We start from the raw sequence: 18,578 nt of genomic DNA, 5'->3' as shown, positions 1-18,578 counted from the left end.
AGATTATGGTAAGGTTAACTGTATCTTAGCTAGAAAGCCCTCACACCAGTGGTATGAAAGTACAGGAACTTGGCTGGGCATGGTGGCTTATGCCTATAATTCCAGAACTTTGGGAGGCCAAGGCAGGAGGATTGATCACTTGAGCCTACGAGAGCAGCTTCAGCAACATGGTAAGACCTTGTCTCTCCCAAAAAAAAAAAAAAAAAAAAAAAGGAAAGAACAGCAACTTTTTACTATATTCAGAAGTCCATTGTGTTCTAGTGATAGTCATCACTTAATAAGCTTTATGCAGTTGACTCCACTTGGCACTGGCAACAAAGGAATTTTTAATGAGTTTGACAGGGAAAGGACACCCACACAGGATTTTTTGGTTTTCTTCTACACAAGTTTTTTTTGTTTTTTTTTTTTTGAGACGGAGTCTGGCTCTGTTGCCCGGGCTGGAGTGCAGTGGCCGGATCTTAGCTCACTGCAAGCTCCGCCTCCCGGGTTTACGCCATTCTCCTGTCTCAGCCTCCCGAGTACCTGGGACTACAGGCGCCGCCACCTCGCCTGGCTAGTTTTTTGTATTTTTAGTAGAGACAGGGTTTCACCGTGTTAGCCAGGATGGTCTCGATCTCCTGACCTCGTGATCCACCCGTCTCAGCCTCCCAAAGTGCTGGGATTACAGGCTTGAGCCACCACGCCCGGCCCTACACAAGTTTTTAAAAGCCTGGTTTGGTTTCAGCACGTTGAGCTTACAGAAAAAATAAAACGCTAGCAAGTCATCAGACTCTTCAATGAAAATGTATTTCACATTAAACACAATGTACATATCATGCAAATGAGGCATCACCACGGTCACAGTGGTGCTGTGAGGTACAACAAATCACAAGAAAACAGACATTTAGCAAAATAAGGCTCTAGGAAAGATGAGAGGCATTTTTTGAAAGCCAGACCATGCTATGGTTTCTGTGTGCCTGTCATAAAGTGACTTGGCCAGTATTTGCCGAGATGGACAGCACCGCATTATGTGGAAGCATGTACTTTATTGAGTATAGACAAATACACATACAGTTTCCGTAACTAATACATTCTTAAATGTAGCTGGCTGTAAAAGCACATGAACAAGATGACTACTGAGACTTCTTTGTATCTCCTGGTTGCAAACCTCTCTCAGAATTATGAATCTTTCCAAACCCTTAATTATCCAAGTCAAAACAAAAAGTTTCAAAGAAGAAAAGGTCATTTTAATCAGAAAGCCACATTTCGCCACAAAAAACAAAATTAAGAAAACACACCATTATATGGCATAAAATGTGTGGAGTATACATTCTAATGTCATTTTTCCCATTCAGATTTTTTTCTTAATGTTAAAGTCCACTAAAGTGACATACTGGGTCCAATGTGGGCCCCCTATTGTTTCAGAACGCTATGATTTTTGTTTGCACCTGGTTTTATTAAAGCTGGGCAAACACAGGAGCAGACAAAGAAAACTCCCAAGATCCAACAGAAAAAAAAAAAATAGCAAGAACATTGAAAACCAACCACCTGCACGTGAGACATAGGATTCATTCAGCTGGAAAGTCACTCCATGGTCTGGAGTGACTACAGCGTGAAGATTTTAAGGTGTGACATGAAAGAGTCCTTGCTAGATTCAATTGCCCATGTATACACGAATATGCATAAGAGAACAGAAATCATTACTGTTTTGACTTCCTTCCTCAACCAAACTTACTACTTTACCCCCAAAAGAATAACGTGGGGCAATGCATTTTTGCAGGTGGCAAAGCTTAACAATAACTTTTTAAAGGCTTCTTGATACTGCCTTCAAACAGAGAAACTCTGGAGATGGGGAACCTCCTGAGTTTCTTCTCTGTCTCAAAAAAGACAGGGAGATATACAGTGCAAGTTGAGTATATGTTTAACTAGAGTTTGGGTAAATGTCTAGAATATTTTACAGGAAAAGACATCTAAATGTTTATGTGCTCCCACTTTGGGAATAAGAACGGTTATAAAGCGAATTGCCGAGCCAGTCACTCAGGTCATTCAGAGGGTCACTATGATAATAGAGAAGTTCAGGAAGTGCTTTATCAGCAGCTGAAGCTCATAAACAGAACTGTAAAAGGAAACTTTGCTAAAGCCCAACAAGGTGAAAGTCTCAAGGTTTCTACCAAGAGTGGCCAGTGTTTGACATACTACCTAGGAATACAGTTACATTCCAAGCTAATAATTTGGGATCCAGCGGTAAGGGTGATAGAAGCTTCTTCAGGCGGCTGGCAGCTCGGATTTGACTATCAGCAGCTTTACGGGTTCTCCAAACACCTGTGTCAATTCAGAAACAAAACCAGATGAGATCAAAGGGAAAACCAAGTACTCTGCAGTTTGTAGCACTATTCTCTCACTAAAACGATCACAACACGCTGTGGCACTTTCTACCTTCTTGCTAATTATATTTTCCTCCTGGGCTTATACAGTATTTCTCAACAGAAGTGATACAGTATTTTACACAGGACTATTCTTTTAGATGGGTCAAATTTTCCTTGTACGGAACTTTCCTAAAACCTGCAGATGTTTAATGTCTCAAGCTTTATCTTTCAAATGCCCCCAGCCACTCTGGCAACAAAAACCATCAACACATGTCCAAACGTCCCCTGGTGGGGGTGGTACCACTTTTGGTAGAGAAGAATTTGACAAATAGACCCAATCATAATTAAAAATATACAAGCAGTGGAATAAAATGATTTAGTCGAGATTTTCATTTTTGGATAGGGGTTTTGCATTTCTTTTAGAGATGTAAGAAATAAATTTGAGGATCTATGAATACTCTAATAAATTTTGTGGATTCTCTGTTCCCTACTGTATAGTGAGGTAAGTGAACTGAAGGGAAATTAATTTTAAAGTCAAAGTATGTTAAAAACACAAAAAAACTCTTAATAAATATTAAGCCACTTAACTGTCAGGGAACTAGAATGCTCAGGTGAATTAGTATTTTAAGTGTCCAAGAAGGCAGCTGCTTTTCCAAACCAGTGATATAGTTTACTCTAAAAGTGACCCATCACACACCAAGAACCAAGAGAAATGGTCTCTCAAACTTGTCTTATAGGCAAGAGCTGAGGTCAGGTAGAAACAAGTATACAAAAAACACAGTGACCTCAGCTCTGTAGCCTCTCCAACTTGTTTCCTCATCTGAAAAATAAAAACATTGGACTAAGTTATTTTGGCCACTGAATTTGTTATGGGAGTGAAGTATAAAAAATAAAGTGACTGAGAAAATGCCGAGAATACAAAAATGCTTTTAAGAATCTAAAATGGCCAGGCGTGGTGGCTCACGCCTGTAATCCTAGCACTTTGGGAAGCCAAGGCGGGCGGATTGCCTGAGCTCAGGAGTTCAAGACCAGCCTGGGCAACATGGTGAAACCCCGTCTCTACCAAAATACAAAAAATTAGCCAGGTCTGGTGGCATGTGCCTGTAATCCCAGCTACTCAGGAGGCTGAGGCAGGAGAACGGCTTGAACCTGGGAGGTAGAAGTTGCTGTGAGTGGAGATCATGCCACTGCACTCCAGCCTGGGCATCAGAGCGAGACTCCACCTCCAAAAAAAAAAAAAAAAAAAAAAAATCTAAAATAGACGCCAGGCATGGTGGCTCAAGGCTGTAATCCCAGTGTTTGGGAGGCCAAGGAGAGAGGATCACTTGAGGCCGGGGGTTCAAGATCAGCCGGGCAACATAACAAGACCCAACCTCTACAAAAACTAAAAAAAATTAGCTGGCCCTGGTGGCATGTGCCTATGAGCCAATTACTCAGGAGGCTGAGGCAAGGGGATCTCCTGAGCCCACGAGTTTGAAGTTCCAGTGAGCTGTGATTGCACCACTGCACACCAGCCTGGGGAACAGAGTGAGATCCCTTCTCTTGAAACAAAAACAGAATCTAAAGTAGGAGGAGCAATTGGAATTATTAAATTATTAAAGGATTTGGTGACAGACTCTAATTATGTTTTCCTTATTCAAAAACAAGCTCCAAACTCAAGTAAATCAAATGTGATGCATATATAACGAAGTATACCTTACTACAGAGTGTATATAACTCATAGATACTCTTACTCAAATGAGAATAGCTTCTGGAAGCACTTTGGCAAAAAAAAAAAAAAAAAAAAAAAAGGCCAAAGGTGGGGAAAAAACCTTCGAGACACAAAAACTGCAGTTCTCTCTCCCTCAGGTATGATCCAAGAATAGATGTCTGCTTTGGAAGAATCCAGAATGGGTCAAGAGAATAGCAAATCATGTGGCCCAACACTCGCAATGTATATGCATGATTCTAGATAGAATGTGGGATGTCACTGAGCAAAACTAGAGGTGGGGAAATTCATCTTACTCATATCACCTTGCAACACTACTACAGTATTCTTTCCTCGCCCATAAAAATGCTACTCAGGCTGGATTGGTAGTCAAACCTTTAGCCAGTGTTCTCAACCTTCCCATCTACACACCCTCTACACACCCTAAACAGCAGGGTTAGGACAAGGTGGCTCGGCGCTGAAGGCTCGCAGATGAATCACTTGAAATCTGTCTCAATTCTTGTGTGTGCTGTAGTATACCATAATGTATTCATGTTTGCATTTTTCAAATAAAATTTGACCATCCAAGAGGCCTATCTTCACAAACTCCAGTTAAAAGGTTATGAAGTCAGAATATGATCAAAAGACTGTACCTTTTATTAAAGAGATGCTGTATTTGTCAACAGAAGGTGTTGAGAGGAGTTTCTTGGCCAGGACTGTTAAATCCTTCGATAAGGTTTTTGTTACAGTCGTCCAGGCTGAGATTTTCACTGGATCTCTTGGGGAATGTGGGGGGACCAGTGAAATCTAAGAGATCTTGAAGTGCTCGGGCATTACCAGTTCCATTTTGGTCCAGAGACACCCCAGGAATCATTTCACTCACTGGTGAAAATTCTGGGATAGAGATAAGCTCTTCTTTTGAAACAGGACTAGAAGAGATGAACGAGAGAGAGAGGCAGAAAGAGAGAGAGAGACAGACAACACAGCACAACATATTAATTCTATTTGCAATATTTTGTTATACTACTCTTCTAAAGAAAAAGGACTTAGAGTCGGAGTTTTTGTGTAACACATTGTAAAAAATACAAGTGGGTTCAAATTTGAGAAGGACAGATGGTGGACACAAGGCCCCTTGTATGAGAACACGGAAGCAGACTGAGCAGGGCTGTGATGGCCAAGCTCACACAACCTCACCCTCTGCTTCCTCTCTAAAGTGAGGCTTCCAATCCACCGTGACTTATCCAGCTCCAGCACAGCCAAGCCTGACTTTCTTTCTCTCTCTCTCTTCCTCTCCCTAGAGATGGAAGGAGGCATTTCATAATTGTGCCAGCTGTAAGGCCTAGCAAAGGAGCAAGTCCAGCCTCTGAAGAGTGGTGGGCTGAGGGCCTATCATCAGGAATCTCTTAACAGCCAGAGTAAGGCTGCTGCCAGGTTCTTCTTTTTCTTTCTTGTGAGATCTTAGAGAAGAATCTAGGCCGGGCGCGGTGGCTCAAGCCTGTAATCCCAGCACTTTGGGAGGCCGAGACGGGCGGATCACGAGGTCAGGAGATCGAGACCATCCTGGCTAACACGGTGAAACCCCGTCTCTACTAAAAAAAAAAAAATACAAAAAACTAGCCGGGTGAGGTGGCGGGCGTCTGTAGTCCCAGCTACTCGGGAGGCTAAGGCAGGAGAATGGCGTTAACCCGGGAGGCGGAGCTTGCTGTGAGCCGAGATCCGGCCACTGCACTCCAGCCTGGGTGACAGAGCGAGACTCTGTCTCAAAAAAAAGAATTAAAAAAAAAAAAAAAAGAAGAAGAATCTAGAAAAACCAGAACTGCAGAAGCGCAGGGGAACTGTCTCTGGTGGAAATTCATCCTCCAGAGCCCCCATGGGGTCAGCTGAGAAGGCATCCTTGCTTAGCGACTTCCCTCCTTCCCCTTTCTCCTGAAAAACTCCCAAGAGCTTTCCTCTAACAAATCACATGCCCTAGAAACTCTGTTTCAGGCTCTGCTTCTAGGGAACCTGACGCAAGACACTAGAATGTTATACCACTGAGAGCTTTCCCATAACGTCAATCAAACCTGCTTTAGGTGATTTGGTTGTATAAAAGATGAAGAAACCAACTAAAAGAAAGGGTAGTATTTGGAGAAGTGATGAGGCTTAAATGCAAAAGAAATGAATATACCTCACATCCATAGACTGAACTTCTTCAGTTGAATCATCCAGACTATTTGATTTCCCATCAAGGCCATCCAGATGAATGAGTCCCCCAGCTGGCTTAAGCCCATTAGAGAAAATGTCTTGGGGATAAGTTTCTGGGGCAGTGTGACCCAGACCATTAACTTCCTGGCAGGTGTTCAATCCATTGATTTCTGATCGAGAACACAAAGTCCCTTGTATTAATCATAAAATGTCTAAATAAAGTAACGGAAATATAGATCAAGGCAATTAATTTAATGCTCTGCTTCACTGATACTGCAGCATGTTTTGTGGAAGGAGCCACAAATAACCCCACATAATCACCTTCACACAGGGGATGAGAAGACAAATCACATTATCAGTGTCTGTGCAGAACCTCTGGAGAAGAGCAGAGTCAGGTCCTAATAGTCATAAAACCTGACTAGCAGTTAAGCTCCCTGGAAAGCACTGTGAGCCAGCAGCCAGAGTGCTTCCTATGCTGGGATTATGGGAGTAACCAAGGAACCCAGTGGATTCCCAAGTGGAGCTGACAGTCCCTGTGCTGGAGACACATCCCCAGGGAAGGGAAACTGCACAGGCCCCTGCCAGCAGTCACCCTCTTGGGATCCATGGGTCTGTTTACCCTGCAAGAAGTCTTATGAGCTTTTGCTACTAAAAGGAAGAACCCAAGAACCAGATGTCACACTCACCCATTTTGTTGGGGACAACTGGTTTTGTCTTATTTTCCATACACACAGCAGGCTGGACCCCCACTTTGAGGTCTTCTTTCTGAAAACAAATGGAAGGTGAATGAAGTGAGGGAAGGCTGACATCACACAGAAAAAAAAGTGCTTTTTAAAAGCATCCGATGATATTTTGAGCCTGGACCATCTGCCTGTTCTGTGGTAATTCTTTAAATCTTCAGCTGTGTTTCCCTTATTCTTATGTATTTTTTATGTCAGCATTCTGTTTTTTATTCATGGACTACTATGCCTCTCTCTTCATCCCACCCCCCATTACTCTAAGGAAATCTTTAACCCATCCCATCTCTGAAGCCCCTCTTTCTTTTCAGGTACCTAACCCTCCTTAACCTAGCCAGGAACAAAGCAGGAAAACTGCATTTTTTTTTCTGGCTAATCCTCTCCAAGACCTACGATTTCACTGAGTGTATTCTGCTGTTCTTTTCTACTTAGTACATAAACTATTAAAATGGTCATTTGAATTCCTACCTTCACTTGTGGAGACACATCACTTTTCCTTGTTCTCTTCATGATTTCATCTATTCTCTAAAAACAAAAAACAAAAAACAAAATCAAGTAAGAGGACTATAAAACCGAAAACATAAAGTAGCTTGGTTTACATGCAACATCACATTTCTCAGAAAACTTGTAAAGACAAATGTCAGAAGAGGATAACAAGTATAGAAAGGTTTTCCACTAGTTTTGGAGATGTACACCTCTGGCCCCATGGACAAGGTCAAAGGCTTGAGAAGTTAACTAGTACGTATCTAGAATCAATATTCAATTTATATCCCATATTTCTCCTTCTTCTCCTTAGCCTCCCTATAAATCAACAAATTACCACCTGCCATTAAAGAGGACCTCCCTACAGAAAGTGAGGCTGAGGTGCATCACAGGGGAGAAGACCACAGGTTGGTCTCCTGGGTCCCAGGCCAATAGCAATACAAAGCCCAGGTTGGGCCTAGGATACCATGAGAATACGCCTTTATAATCAATCTCCTTAAACCCAACTTTACCCATAAGTACAGTGAGTGTAAATGGACTAAACACTCCAACTAAAAGACAAAGAGAAAGACTGTCAAACAGAATTAAAATAACAATTCCTGGCTATATGCTCTTTACTTATAAAAGCACACAGAAGAAGTTTTAAGTAGAAGGGTGAAAAAGATTTGACATACAGACACTAATCATAAAAGGGCTGTCAGGCCAAGCACAGTGGCTCACATCTATATTCCCAGCACTTCGCGAGGTTAAGGGAGGAGGATCCCTTGAGTCCAGGAGTTCGAGACCAGCCTGGCCAACATGGTGAAATCCCACCTCTACTAAAAATACAAAAATTAGCCAGGTGTAAGTGGTGTGCACCTGTAATCCCAGTTAGTTGGGAGGCTGAGGCAGGAAAATCGCTTGAACCTGGGAGGGGGAGGTTGTGGTGAGCCAAGATCGCACCACTGCACGCCAGCATGGGCAATAGAGTGAGACTCTGTCTCCAAAAAAAAAAAAAAAAAAAAAAGCGTGGGGGGAGGGGTGCTGTCAAAGTAGACTTTAAGACAAGAAATATCACTAGAGCCAAAGGCATATCACGATAAATATATATAAAACAAAACCTGACAGAACTGAAAGGAAAAAATGGGCAAATCCATAATCACAGATGGAATTGTTTTTTTTTTCTATTATTTGAGACAGGGTCTCACTCCTGTTCCCCAGGCTGGAGTGCAGTGGCATGATCTTGGCTCACTGCAGGCTTGACTTCCTGAGTGCAGGTCATGTTCCCACCTCAGCCTCCTACGTAGCTGGGACTACAGACACATGCCATCATACCCAGTTATTTTCTGTATTTTTAGTAGAGACAGGGTTTCACTGTATTACTCAGGCTGGTCTGGAACTTCTGGGCTCAAGTGATCCTCCCGCCTCTGCCTCCCTAAGTGCTGGGATTACAGGTGTGAGCAACCATGCCTGGCCGCAGATGGAGTTTTTAACAATCTTTCTCAATAACTGATAGAACGATATGGCATAAAACTAATAAAGACATAGAAGATTTGAACAGTAGTATCAATGAACTTGACCTAACTGACAATCCTAGGATCATTATATCCAATCACTGCAGAAGAGAACTGGATTTACTTCCTATTCACTTACCCTAAGTTTTCCTGATCCCTCAGCCCTTACCTTCTTTCTCTCCAGTCTCTCCTGCTCAATCTGCAGCATGATCTGTTCTCTCTCGAGACGCATCTGTTCAGCTACCTCCCGGGCCTTTGCTTCTGCTGCTTCTTTCTAACAGAAACAGGTAAATCAAGGCAAAGCTTTAATAAGCTAAGAAAACAGTGTGGTAATTCCTTGGCTTTGCACATATTCCTTCATCTCATCATCTGCCCTAAAGTGGATGCTGCTCCAATATTCAACGTGGATTTACACAAACCACTAGATGACACAGCAAACATGGCTGGACCTCATTCATATACCCCTGGCTCACCATGCAAATCACCTGCAGACAGTTCTCATACATGGCCAAGGCTTTTCTGTGTCTGCAGGCAGGCTTGGACCATGAAGTGTGCATGTGGCCAGATCAGAGAGTTAATTCCCCTTCTACAGTGAGGGGCAGGATGTGGTAGATAAGTAGTTCAGTTTCCTCATCCCTCAGCTGGACAATTCTAAAGCATGATCCACAGTCTCTCAGAGGTTCCCAATGGGACTGTGTTCCAGTCACCCACAGTAACACATGCATCAATGCACTTCCACTGGCTTTTCTCCTATTCCTCTACTGGCTTCCTGGGATTCGCTTGCAAAAAAAAACTGCTGGCACCCAAATTCTTATCCCAGGGTTTGCCTTTGGGAAACCCAAACTGACAGATGGCAAACATTACCAACTTCACTGCAACTGCCCCCAACTTATACTTAATAACCAGCCCAGTTTAAGAAAAAACTTCAAGTAAATATTATGAGTCATTGAAATTTAACTAATTGTACCTACTATCAAGGCCCTTAAAAAACAAGTAAAGTCCATCTGAGGACTCATACAGTACCTGCTTTTCAATCATGGCTTTCTCTTGCTTTTCTTGTTCTTGCTTTTCTTGTTCTTGCTTTTCTTTCAACAATAGCTCTTCCTCAGCCTTCTGCTTAGCCTCCTCGCCTGCCTTTCTTTTCTCTTCCTCTTCCTGTTTCTTCTTTTCCTCTTCCTGCTGTTTCCTTTCTTCTTCCTGCTTTCGGGCTTCCTCTTCTAGGCGATGCCTTTCCTCCTCTGCCTTTCTTTTCAATTCCTCTCTCTCCAGCCTTTTGAGAATACAACTGTTGTTAGAAGATGACATGCTCAAAAAGCAAATTGCCAGAGAACTGTGTGCTGACAGCCGAGAATAATGCTCCACATGGTAACGCGCACATACCTTTTAACAAGCATTCATTTAATAATATGATTCATCCTTCCTGGAAATCCACTCTGGTCCATATATTTACCAAAAAATATTAACCAGGCTTGACTTTAAATTCTGTAATACAGCAATGAATGATGTGTTGATGTGTGATGCATTCTGTATTGAAAACAGATGCTCCTCAGTCAATGAACAAATGATCACAATGAGAAAGTCAAGCCATCATTCTTATTGAATGACAATTCTTTTAAAAACCTAAGCAGAATAAATACTTAAAACCAATGAAAGCTAGGAAAAATGGGAAGTGTCTCAATGGCCACGAATGTGCCAGTCAGCAATTTAAGAGCAGTGACGATGAACTCAAAAAGTCATACCAATTGGGTTCTAATTGGTATGTGACTTATGAAGCAGCAAATGGAAGAAAATGCTCAACAGAAACTTGACATTTAATAAATTAAAACATTTATTTCCATTTATTTTGGCAATCTTTAGAAATCTATTTAAGCTTTCTTTGATATATGAAAATTAAGTGGCATTTAGACGTTTTTATCCACAGACAGATGAACGGTTCATGTTGTAGTGATAAAGAGCTCGAAGCAGTATGGGAAAATTCTGTAAAGTCCAAGAGCTTGTTTTAACCTTTCTAACGTTCCTCCTCCTCACATGTACGCCACTTTCCTTGGGTAATCACTGGCAATGTGATGTATGGGCATGACCCAAATTGTACTCTGATTATGCCACTCACTGTGTGACACTTGGAAAGTCACCTATGTCCTTAATGCCCATTTAAAAAATGAGAAAAGCTATACTATTGTTCTATGGCATTACCGTGATAATGAAAACGCCTGGCCCTAGAAGGTTCTCAAATGTTAGTTGGTTTTACAATCTAAAATGAATTCTCTCTCCAAGCCCCAATGTCCTTTAAAGTGCACCTATAAATCTGTATGTCTTTTAGAAATTACCTTCATTTGGAAGCATGTGCCAATGACTTACTGGGGTGCTGTTATTTGTTATAAAAAGGTCAAGACTTAAAAAGAGCATCCATCCATCCTAATGGTCAGCTTCAGAACTCATGCACGCTAATAGCCTATGTAGGACCAAAGGAAATATTTTGTTTATTCATTCAAAGAAATATTTTAAAAGAAAGATAAATACTGAAATATGTTAGCCCGAGGCTGTAACAATACGTGATAACACTAAATTAGGTCACAACGCCTATGAAGCATTGTGCGACAACTCAAATTATTAACAGATATTCTGCAGAGGAGCATTATAGAACCTATCAGAAAGAAGCTCCCATTTTATTAGATTCCTCAATGAAATACTAAGTATGTCCAACACAGGATTATCCAAAATGGATGTGTTAATAACAAGATATATCTAAAGGTTAACTGAAATACCATTTCATTTCTTACCCTTTATTAACAAGCCAATTATGATTGTCCCAGAGAAGTTAACACACAAAGGATATATTGTGTATTAATTAATGTATAAGCTACTTCATAAACGACCTGCCATTTTCATCTCCAGGACCTGAAAATCCATTATGTTTCTTTTTTTTTCTTCTGATGGCATCTTGCTGTTGTTGCCCAGGCTGGAGTGCAATGGTGCAATCTTGGCTCACCGCAACCTCTGCCTCCCAGGTTCAAGCAATTTGCCTGCCTCAGCCTCCTGAGTAGCTGGGATTACAGACATGCACCACCACGCCTGGCTAATTTTGCATTTTTAGTAGAGACGGGGTTTCACCATGTTGGTCAGGCTGGTCTCAAACTCCTGACCTCAGATGATCTGCCCGCCTCGGCCTCCCAAAGTGCTGGGATTATAGGCATGAGCCACCGCGCTTGGCCTCTGTTTCTTTTTACCATCAGGACTTCAGAAGTGCCCAGATGCACACATATAAGAACATCCTTATGGCCCCTGAACCTCCATAATCCTCATTATCACCCAAAATATAAATCCCCACAAGCCCATGAGACCCTGCTTGTCCTTTATGGAAATCTTGTACTTTTTTTTTTTTTTTTTGAAATGGAGTCTCACTCTGTTGCCCAGGCTGGATTACAGTGGCATCATCTTGGCTCACTACAACCTCTACCTCCTGGGTTCAAGTGATTCTCGTGCCTCAGCCTCCCGAGTAGCTGGGACTACAGGCATGCACCGCTATACCCAGCTAACTTTTGTATTTTTAGTAGAGACAGGGTTTCACCATGTTGGCCAGGCTGGTCTCGAACTCCTGACCTCAACTGATCCGCCTGCCTTGGCCTCCCAAAGTGCTGGGATTATAGTTTTGAGCCACTGCGCCCAGCCCCTTCATCCTCTTATATACCAAGTTCTCTACCTCAACCATACTTTGCTTCCCCAAAGTAGGTAAAAAACCAAACAAACAAAAAAACCCTGGCTTCCCCTGTGTGAAACCATGTTCCTCACAATCCTCTCCAAGGAAGAGCATTCCTTCTCTCTCTGCTCAAAGAACCAGACAGCACATTAGATTTCATCATTTTCCCCACCGCCCTCTGCTGTGGGCTACCCCGAGCTTACTGCCCTTGCTGTCATTACTAAACCTCCAAAGTTCATCAGCTCTGTGTGTAGTCCTTTTTTTTTCTTTGTAGAGGCAGGGTTTCGCTCTGTTGCCCAGGTTGGAGTGCAGTGCTGCCATCACAGCTCACTGCAGCCCCAACCTCTCAGGCTCAAGCGATCCTCCCACCTCAGTTCCCAAGTAGCCAGGACCACAGGTGGGTGCCACCATGCCTGGATCATTTTTGAATTTTTTTTTTTTCCCCCAAATAGAGACAGGTCTCATTTTGTTGCCCAGGCTGGTCTCAAACTCCTGGGCTCAAGTGATCCGTCCACCCCATTCTCCCAAAGCACTGGGATTATAGGCGTGAGCCACTGTGCCTGGCCTTGTGTGTAGTCCTGTCATCCTCTTCATCCTTGTTCTTGTCATTCACCCAAGTCCATCGCCCTTTCCTTATTACATACAAAGTACCAGAAAATTGTGCATTACTGTTATCATTTGGCATTAAGTGGATGCATCGTCCCTTGTCCCTGTCACTGGCCATTTGAGAAAGATCTTCATATATTGGCTCCTGTCTGAAACTCCAGCACCTCACCCCCTTTTCTGTCACTCCCTATTAACCTTCATCGCATCACTGACACAGGCTTAAACTTGAGTTATTCAATCTGGGGGATGAGTGTGTAGGTTTCACTGGTCTCTATTCTTACGTGCTTAAAAGTTTTCATTTTAAAACAAGCCTAACCTTCAACATTAACCTTCTCTGATCTGATCTCACCCCATCCTTTTGCCTGTTTCTCTCCTGACCTGCCCTGGTTAGTGCTGTGCAATCTACTTGTATCTGCTTCTCTCTCTCTCTGTGTCCCCCAGGCCTTGGGTACCCTTGTGAGCATTTCAGAGATGGCATGGAGGTCACTCTGTTGCCCAACTCTAGGCTTGGGTGGTCTCCAGGACCACTCCTGGGCTGCCAAGCACTGGTTAGACAGAGGCTAAACAAGGCTGGCTGGTTATCTGCCTGCTGGCAATTGCATTCCAGCCTTTTAATCCTCATCCCCTGGATCCCTTATGGACACAGTCCCAATTGCCACTTTTCTCAATCTTTGTCATCTTCCTTAGTTGATGGTTATCACCAACTGCTCTACAGAGAAGACCGAGGTCACCTGATCTGAGCTACTTAAACTCTCCTTTATGACATTACTGCTCAGAAATGTCCCCATTTGTTCCTCTGCTTAGATGGAAATGCCACCACTTGTGCTGTGAATTCCACATCCTCCACAGCTATGTGTCCCTCCCACTAGCCCCTCTTCCCTTCATTTGTCAGTTTCATCCTTCTGCATGCACTTTTTCCATGCCCTGGAAAAATGCTCAGGTCTCAGGCATCACAAGCAACCCTCCTCAGTCCTCTCTCAGCTGTCTCCCATTCATGACTGCTTAACAGCCAGCTTATATTCTGGGCCTGTATCCACTCACCTCTTCAGGCTGCTTTGTCTCTATCCCACTTATCAACAATTTCCCTCCAAAATCTCTGTTCACCTCCTAAATCCCAAGACCAACAGCCTTAGTCTTTGATAACCCTATGTCTTACCAAAAGTCCTGCCCACGTGGCTCTCCCTACAGCCCTGTGCTGCATGAGGCTGAATGACCCTGGCTCTCTCCTACCTCTCTTGGCTTTCCCTTCTTGCCTCAGCTGCTGCCACATCCTGCTGCCCCACATCACATGTGCCCCCGCCTGCCCTAGCTCTCACCAAAACCACCTGCCACCTGTAGGCTCAGCAGCAAAAAGCCAGGTCTGAGCAGCCTCGAAGACCTCTGCCTGTGGTTCCTGGCCTGGGCTAACTCTTGCTTTGACAAGAAACTTTAGCCTGGCTACATGACCTTGCTCGTGGGGAGATTCTAACTGGAATATTCTCTTTTCTTCGATTTTTTAAAAAGATGGGGCCTCATATGTTGCCCAGGCTCATCTCGAACTCCTGGCCTCTAGTGATCCTCCCACCTCAGTCTTTCAAGTAGCTGGGACTACAGGTACAAGCCACTGTGCCTGGCTGGAATATTCTTTCATGTGAACCCCTAGTAGCTATTTTAGCTTCTTAACATGACTTAAAGTGATACGTCTAGGAATCCCATTATGATCTCCTGCTTACTAGTTCCTGCCAGTGCCTTCCCCAGGGTGGACCCGGGGTTTAAGGTTTCTTGCACCACCTCTAAGAATCTCACTTTATATCTTGGGCCATCCACAGCCCGGGGGCTGGGCCCTGTTGTGTTTGGGAATGGACCAACTTTTGTTCTTCTGCTTAGGGCCTGCTTGTCTGGACTCCTGGTTGACCCTTCTGTTCTGGTTCCCTCATCCTTGACTTGGATGGTGTTTCCCTTACCAGTTTGTGACAATAATAGGGCTTTCCACAGTTTGACTCAAGTAACTTTATTTTTCTCTAAATTATTTTATCTGGCAACATTTCTGTGGCTTTAACTATTAACTGTAAACATAAAACAGATGTGAGGATGATCTTATTCCAAGAGGTGGCCGCTGTGTTCTAGCCCCAGGTTGTCTGGTACTTTCCTTCCTCACTCCTCACCTCCCACGTGGCACTATGCAAAGCTTCATATTCTGGCAAGAGAGAGGAAAACTCATTTGGGGTCAAGTGTATTGCTCTAATGTTTACCTACACCCCCAAGCTTCAATTCCATCTCCAATCACCTGGATGTACTGTAGACACCATAAGCTTACCTAAAATCAAATGAATTATTTTTATATTTTAAAACCAATTCCTTATGTCCTTTCTTTACCTGTTATTGAGTGTACCATTCTCCTAAGACCTTAGAATCAAACCTCAGCATCAACTTCAAATCTGCCTATTTCTTTGGCGTTGTTTAAGTCCACAGAGACTGGCTTTTCCAGTTCTACCTTCACCATACTACTTCAGCCCTTCTGTTCTCTTGACCTACTACTACGATGGTTTCTTAGGATTCTTCCTCCTTCTGTTCCTTTCTTGTACATTTACCGAGCGCCAGGCACCAGTGATCCAAAGACTGTGTCCCAGCCTTTTAAGGTGCTAACTGGGGGAAAGAGGCCTGTAAACAAATGAAACTATGTTAGTCAACTGAACAGCTGGGCTCAGTATGGGTGAAAAGTTGGGGGTGGTCAGTTCTGTCCCAGGCACAGGGCCAGAAAAGGTACAGGGAGGGAGCAAGACTTGACCTGCATTTTGAAAAACGAAGACACGTCTGGCAGGAAGGAGCACAAGTCCACGTGGGGGCAAAGTAAAAGCACAGCTTTGGAGGTGTGGAGCCATGTGATGGGTGAATGTTAGGGAGTTTTGCACACTGGTGTCTGGAGGAAAGTAAGGGGTAAGAGGCAGGTAGTGGCCAGTTCATGGCAGGCCTTGAAGGCCTGTTGACAGGTTTGGGTGGATCCAGTGGGCAGAGGAGTCACTGGCTTGTGAAAGGACAGGAGAACAATCACATTTATTTGAGAAAGGTCAGTGTGGACCCAGCGTGGACAGGGGACAAACTCTAGGATACCTACAGCAGGGAGCTCAGTTGGGATATGACAGATGCAGTCCAGATCAGAAGCAATGGGGGCTGGAGCTGAGGAAGGAGAGGAGGGACTGGAAGGGAAGGGAGAGAACAGAGGTGCCAATGTGACAGCTGATGAAGACTGGACCTGACAACCACTGGGAGGAAGAAGGAAAGGAAAGAGCCAAGAGTGGCACTGAGACTTCTCACTTGGGTGCCTGAGGAGAGGGGAATGCAGAGCTCATGAAAGAGAAAGGAAGTTTGGGGAAAAAATACTAAGTTCTGCTTTGGAAATGCTGGATTTGAGATGTATATGGCACACACTCAAATGAAAACTTATTGCAAATGGAAATATAATCTCTAGGTTCTAGACCAGTGCTATCCAACAGAACCTTCTGTTGAGTAGGAAAACAATCTATAGATTTGTGCTGCCCAATGTGGCGTGGATCCACATCTACTCAGATGCAGCTCTTGAGCACAGAAATGTGGTGGGTGTGGCTGGGGAAATGAATTTTACTGAATGTATATTTTGGTGGCCACATGTGCCTAGAGGCTCTGATAGTGGACAATGCAGCCCTAGACAGAGCTTGGGCCACAGGCATAGTTTTTAGGAGTCATCAGTACACATGTGTTATTAGTGCCTCCCTTGTTCCAGAAAGTATGGAAGGTTTAGAAAGCAAGCTGCAGTTAACTTCAGAAACACGCAATAATACAAGACAAAGGGAAAATGAAGGTGGGAAGTGAGATAAGAATAGAGTTGGTTTAGCACAACAAAGGCTCAACAGAAAGCTGTTGTGTAAAATGTGGGCCCTCAATCTTTTGATGCCAGAGGAAACTGGCAGGATGGCAGGGACACTGGCAGTACAGGCGGGAGCAGTGCTGCTTGGGAGGGCTTGTTGGGAGAGAAGCTGGTCCAGGACTAAGGGCTGAGAGCCCAGGCAACATTTAAGGGGATGAAGGGCAGACAGAGAAGGCTATGAAGGAGAGGCCAGAGAAGCAAGGACAAGTTTGACAAGGCCAAAGACAACCAAGAAACTGATTAGTAGTTAGGCAATGAGGAGGAGTGGTAGGTGTGAGGTTTGAAGACCGAATGTGAGTTGAGAAAATAAAGACAGAAAGTTCAATCAAGTCTTTCAGGAGCTGGGCTGAGAAGAAAATGGGAGAGACAGAGGTTGGCAGCTGGAAAGTAAAGAACATCACCTTCTTCAGCACACGGTTACAATCATGTAACTCACCAGCTCAGAGCCTACATGGCATCTCCACGGCCTGCAACTATCAAGGCCTGTCACCTGAGGTCCTGTGATTCACCTTTATCTCTTGCGACCTCCCTTCACACACCTTAAGGCCCACCCAAACCAGCCCAAGCATGCCACTTGACAAAACAAACAAACAAACAAACAAACAAACAAAACATGTCTGTATTGACCAAAAGGTTGGAAACAGGAAAACAATCAAAGAAGTCCCAAATTTCAAGAAGGGACTGTCCAGACCTACCCCACTGCCCCTTTAAAAAAACAGATTAGCAAACCTGTAATCAGAGACCACAAAGACTTACCAAGGTCACTAAAGGATCAATAATATTCTATTATTTATTACTCTAAATTCGGTGCTGGCCTTGAAGTGCTACAGCATTGCCTGCTTCCTGTCATGTTAATCCTCTAAACAGTATTGGATTTTACTCTGTGATGAGCCTAACAGCTTCCTATATCAATTTAATGATAAAATTGACCTTGTCCTTCAACATGCTTTCCTCTCTAAACAAAAAGATCAGAAAAGGAAGGGCTGTCTGTATTGTGACAAAGTACCCTTGTACTAATATCACAGGGTTCTCAAACCCTGGCAAGCTACTAAAACAGAACAGGGCTGAGTCCATGTATTTTTACTGCATTTCCCAGATGATTCTGATGCTCTTCAAGGTGTAAGGACCACAACAATGATGTCTTTTGTCTTGCTCCCAGATGGGATTCCCCATACCTCACTGTTCTTAAGACTATGAGGTTGCCCCTCCACGCAACCCTATGCCTAGGGGACACTGCTCAACCCTCTGTCTCTCACTTTGGGGTGTGAGTTAGGATAATCTGATGGAGGAAACAATTTGGAAATCAGAATCAAGACCAAAACCAGAATCTTGAACCTCTTGTCTTCCCAGGGAGAATCTCATTTTATAAACAAAGTTCAGACTTCCCTGATAGCTCTAGGAGGCCTGCATGGCCCCAGAGTCCAAGAGGAGAATGGGAAGATGCCTGTGCCACTTAGATCCAA

The 18,578-nt window shown here is 43.6% G+C and overlaps 1 protein-coding gene across 16 annotated transcripts in view; it reads right to left on the bottom strand.

Annotated features, from left to right (window-relative positions):
* Nucleotides 1-764: 764 nt before the first annotated feature.
* Nucleotides 765-18,578, bottom strand: part of LOC105478204 (MAP7 domain containing 2) — a 109,156-nt gene continuing 91,342 nt past the window's right edge. For all 16 annotated transcript variants that reach the window (XM_071088965.1, XM_071088963.1, XM_011735313.2 and 13 more), the window contains 7 exons: nucleotides 9,953-10,199; nucleotides 9,099-9,203; nucleotides 7,422-7,478; nucleotides 6,903-6,981; nucleotides 6,200-6,386; nucleotides 4,686-4,961; nucleotides 765-2,301 (listed from right to left, as the gene is read on the bottom strand). In XM_071088965.1, coding sequence (XP_070945066.1) covers nucleotides 4,712-4,961; nucleotides 6,200-6,386; nucleotides 6,903-6,981; nucleotides 7,422-7,478; nucleotides 9,099-9,203; nucleotides 9,953-10,199 — 925 coding nt within the window. In that variant the 3' untranslated portion in view covers nucleotides 765-2,301; nucleotides 4,686-4,711. The remainder of the gene's footprint in view (nucleotides 2,302-4,685; nucleotides 4,962-6,199; nucleotides 6,387-6,902; nucleotides 6,982-7,421; nucleotides 7,479-9,098; nucleotides 9,204-9,952; nucleotides 10,200-18,578) is intronic.

The sequence above is a fragment of the Macaca nemestrina genome, chromosome X, assembly GCF_043159975.1.
Source record: "Macaca nemestrina isolate mMacNem1 chromosome X, mMacNem.hap1, whole genome shotgun sequence".
Classification (NCBI taxonomy): domain Eukaryota; kingdom Metazoa; phylum Chordata; class Mammalia; order Primates; family Cercopithecidae; genus Macaca; species Macaca nemestrina.
The sequence above is the reverse complement of the archived record's forward strand: the minus strand, read 5'-3'. Positions and strand labels throughout refer to the sequence as shown.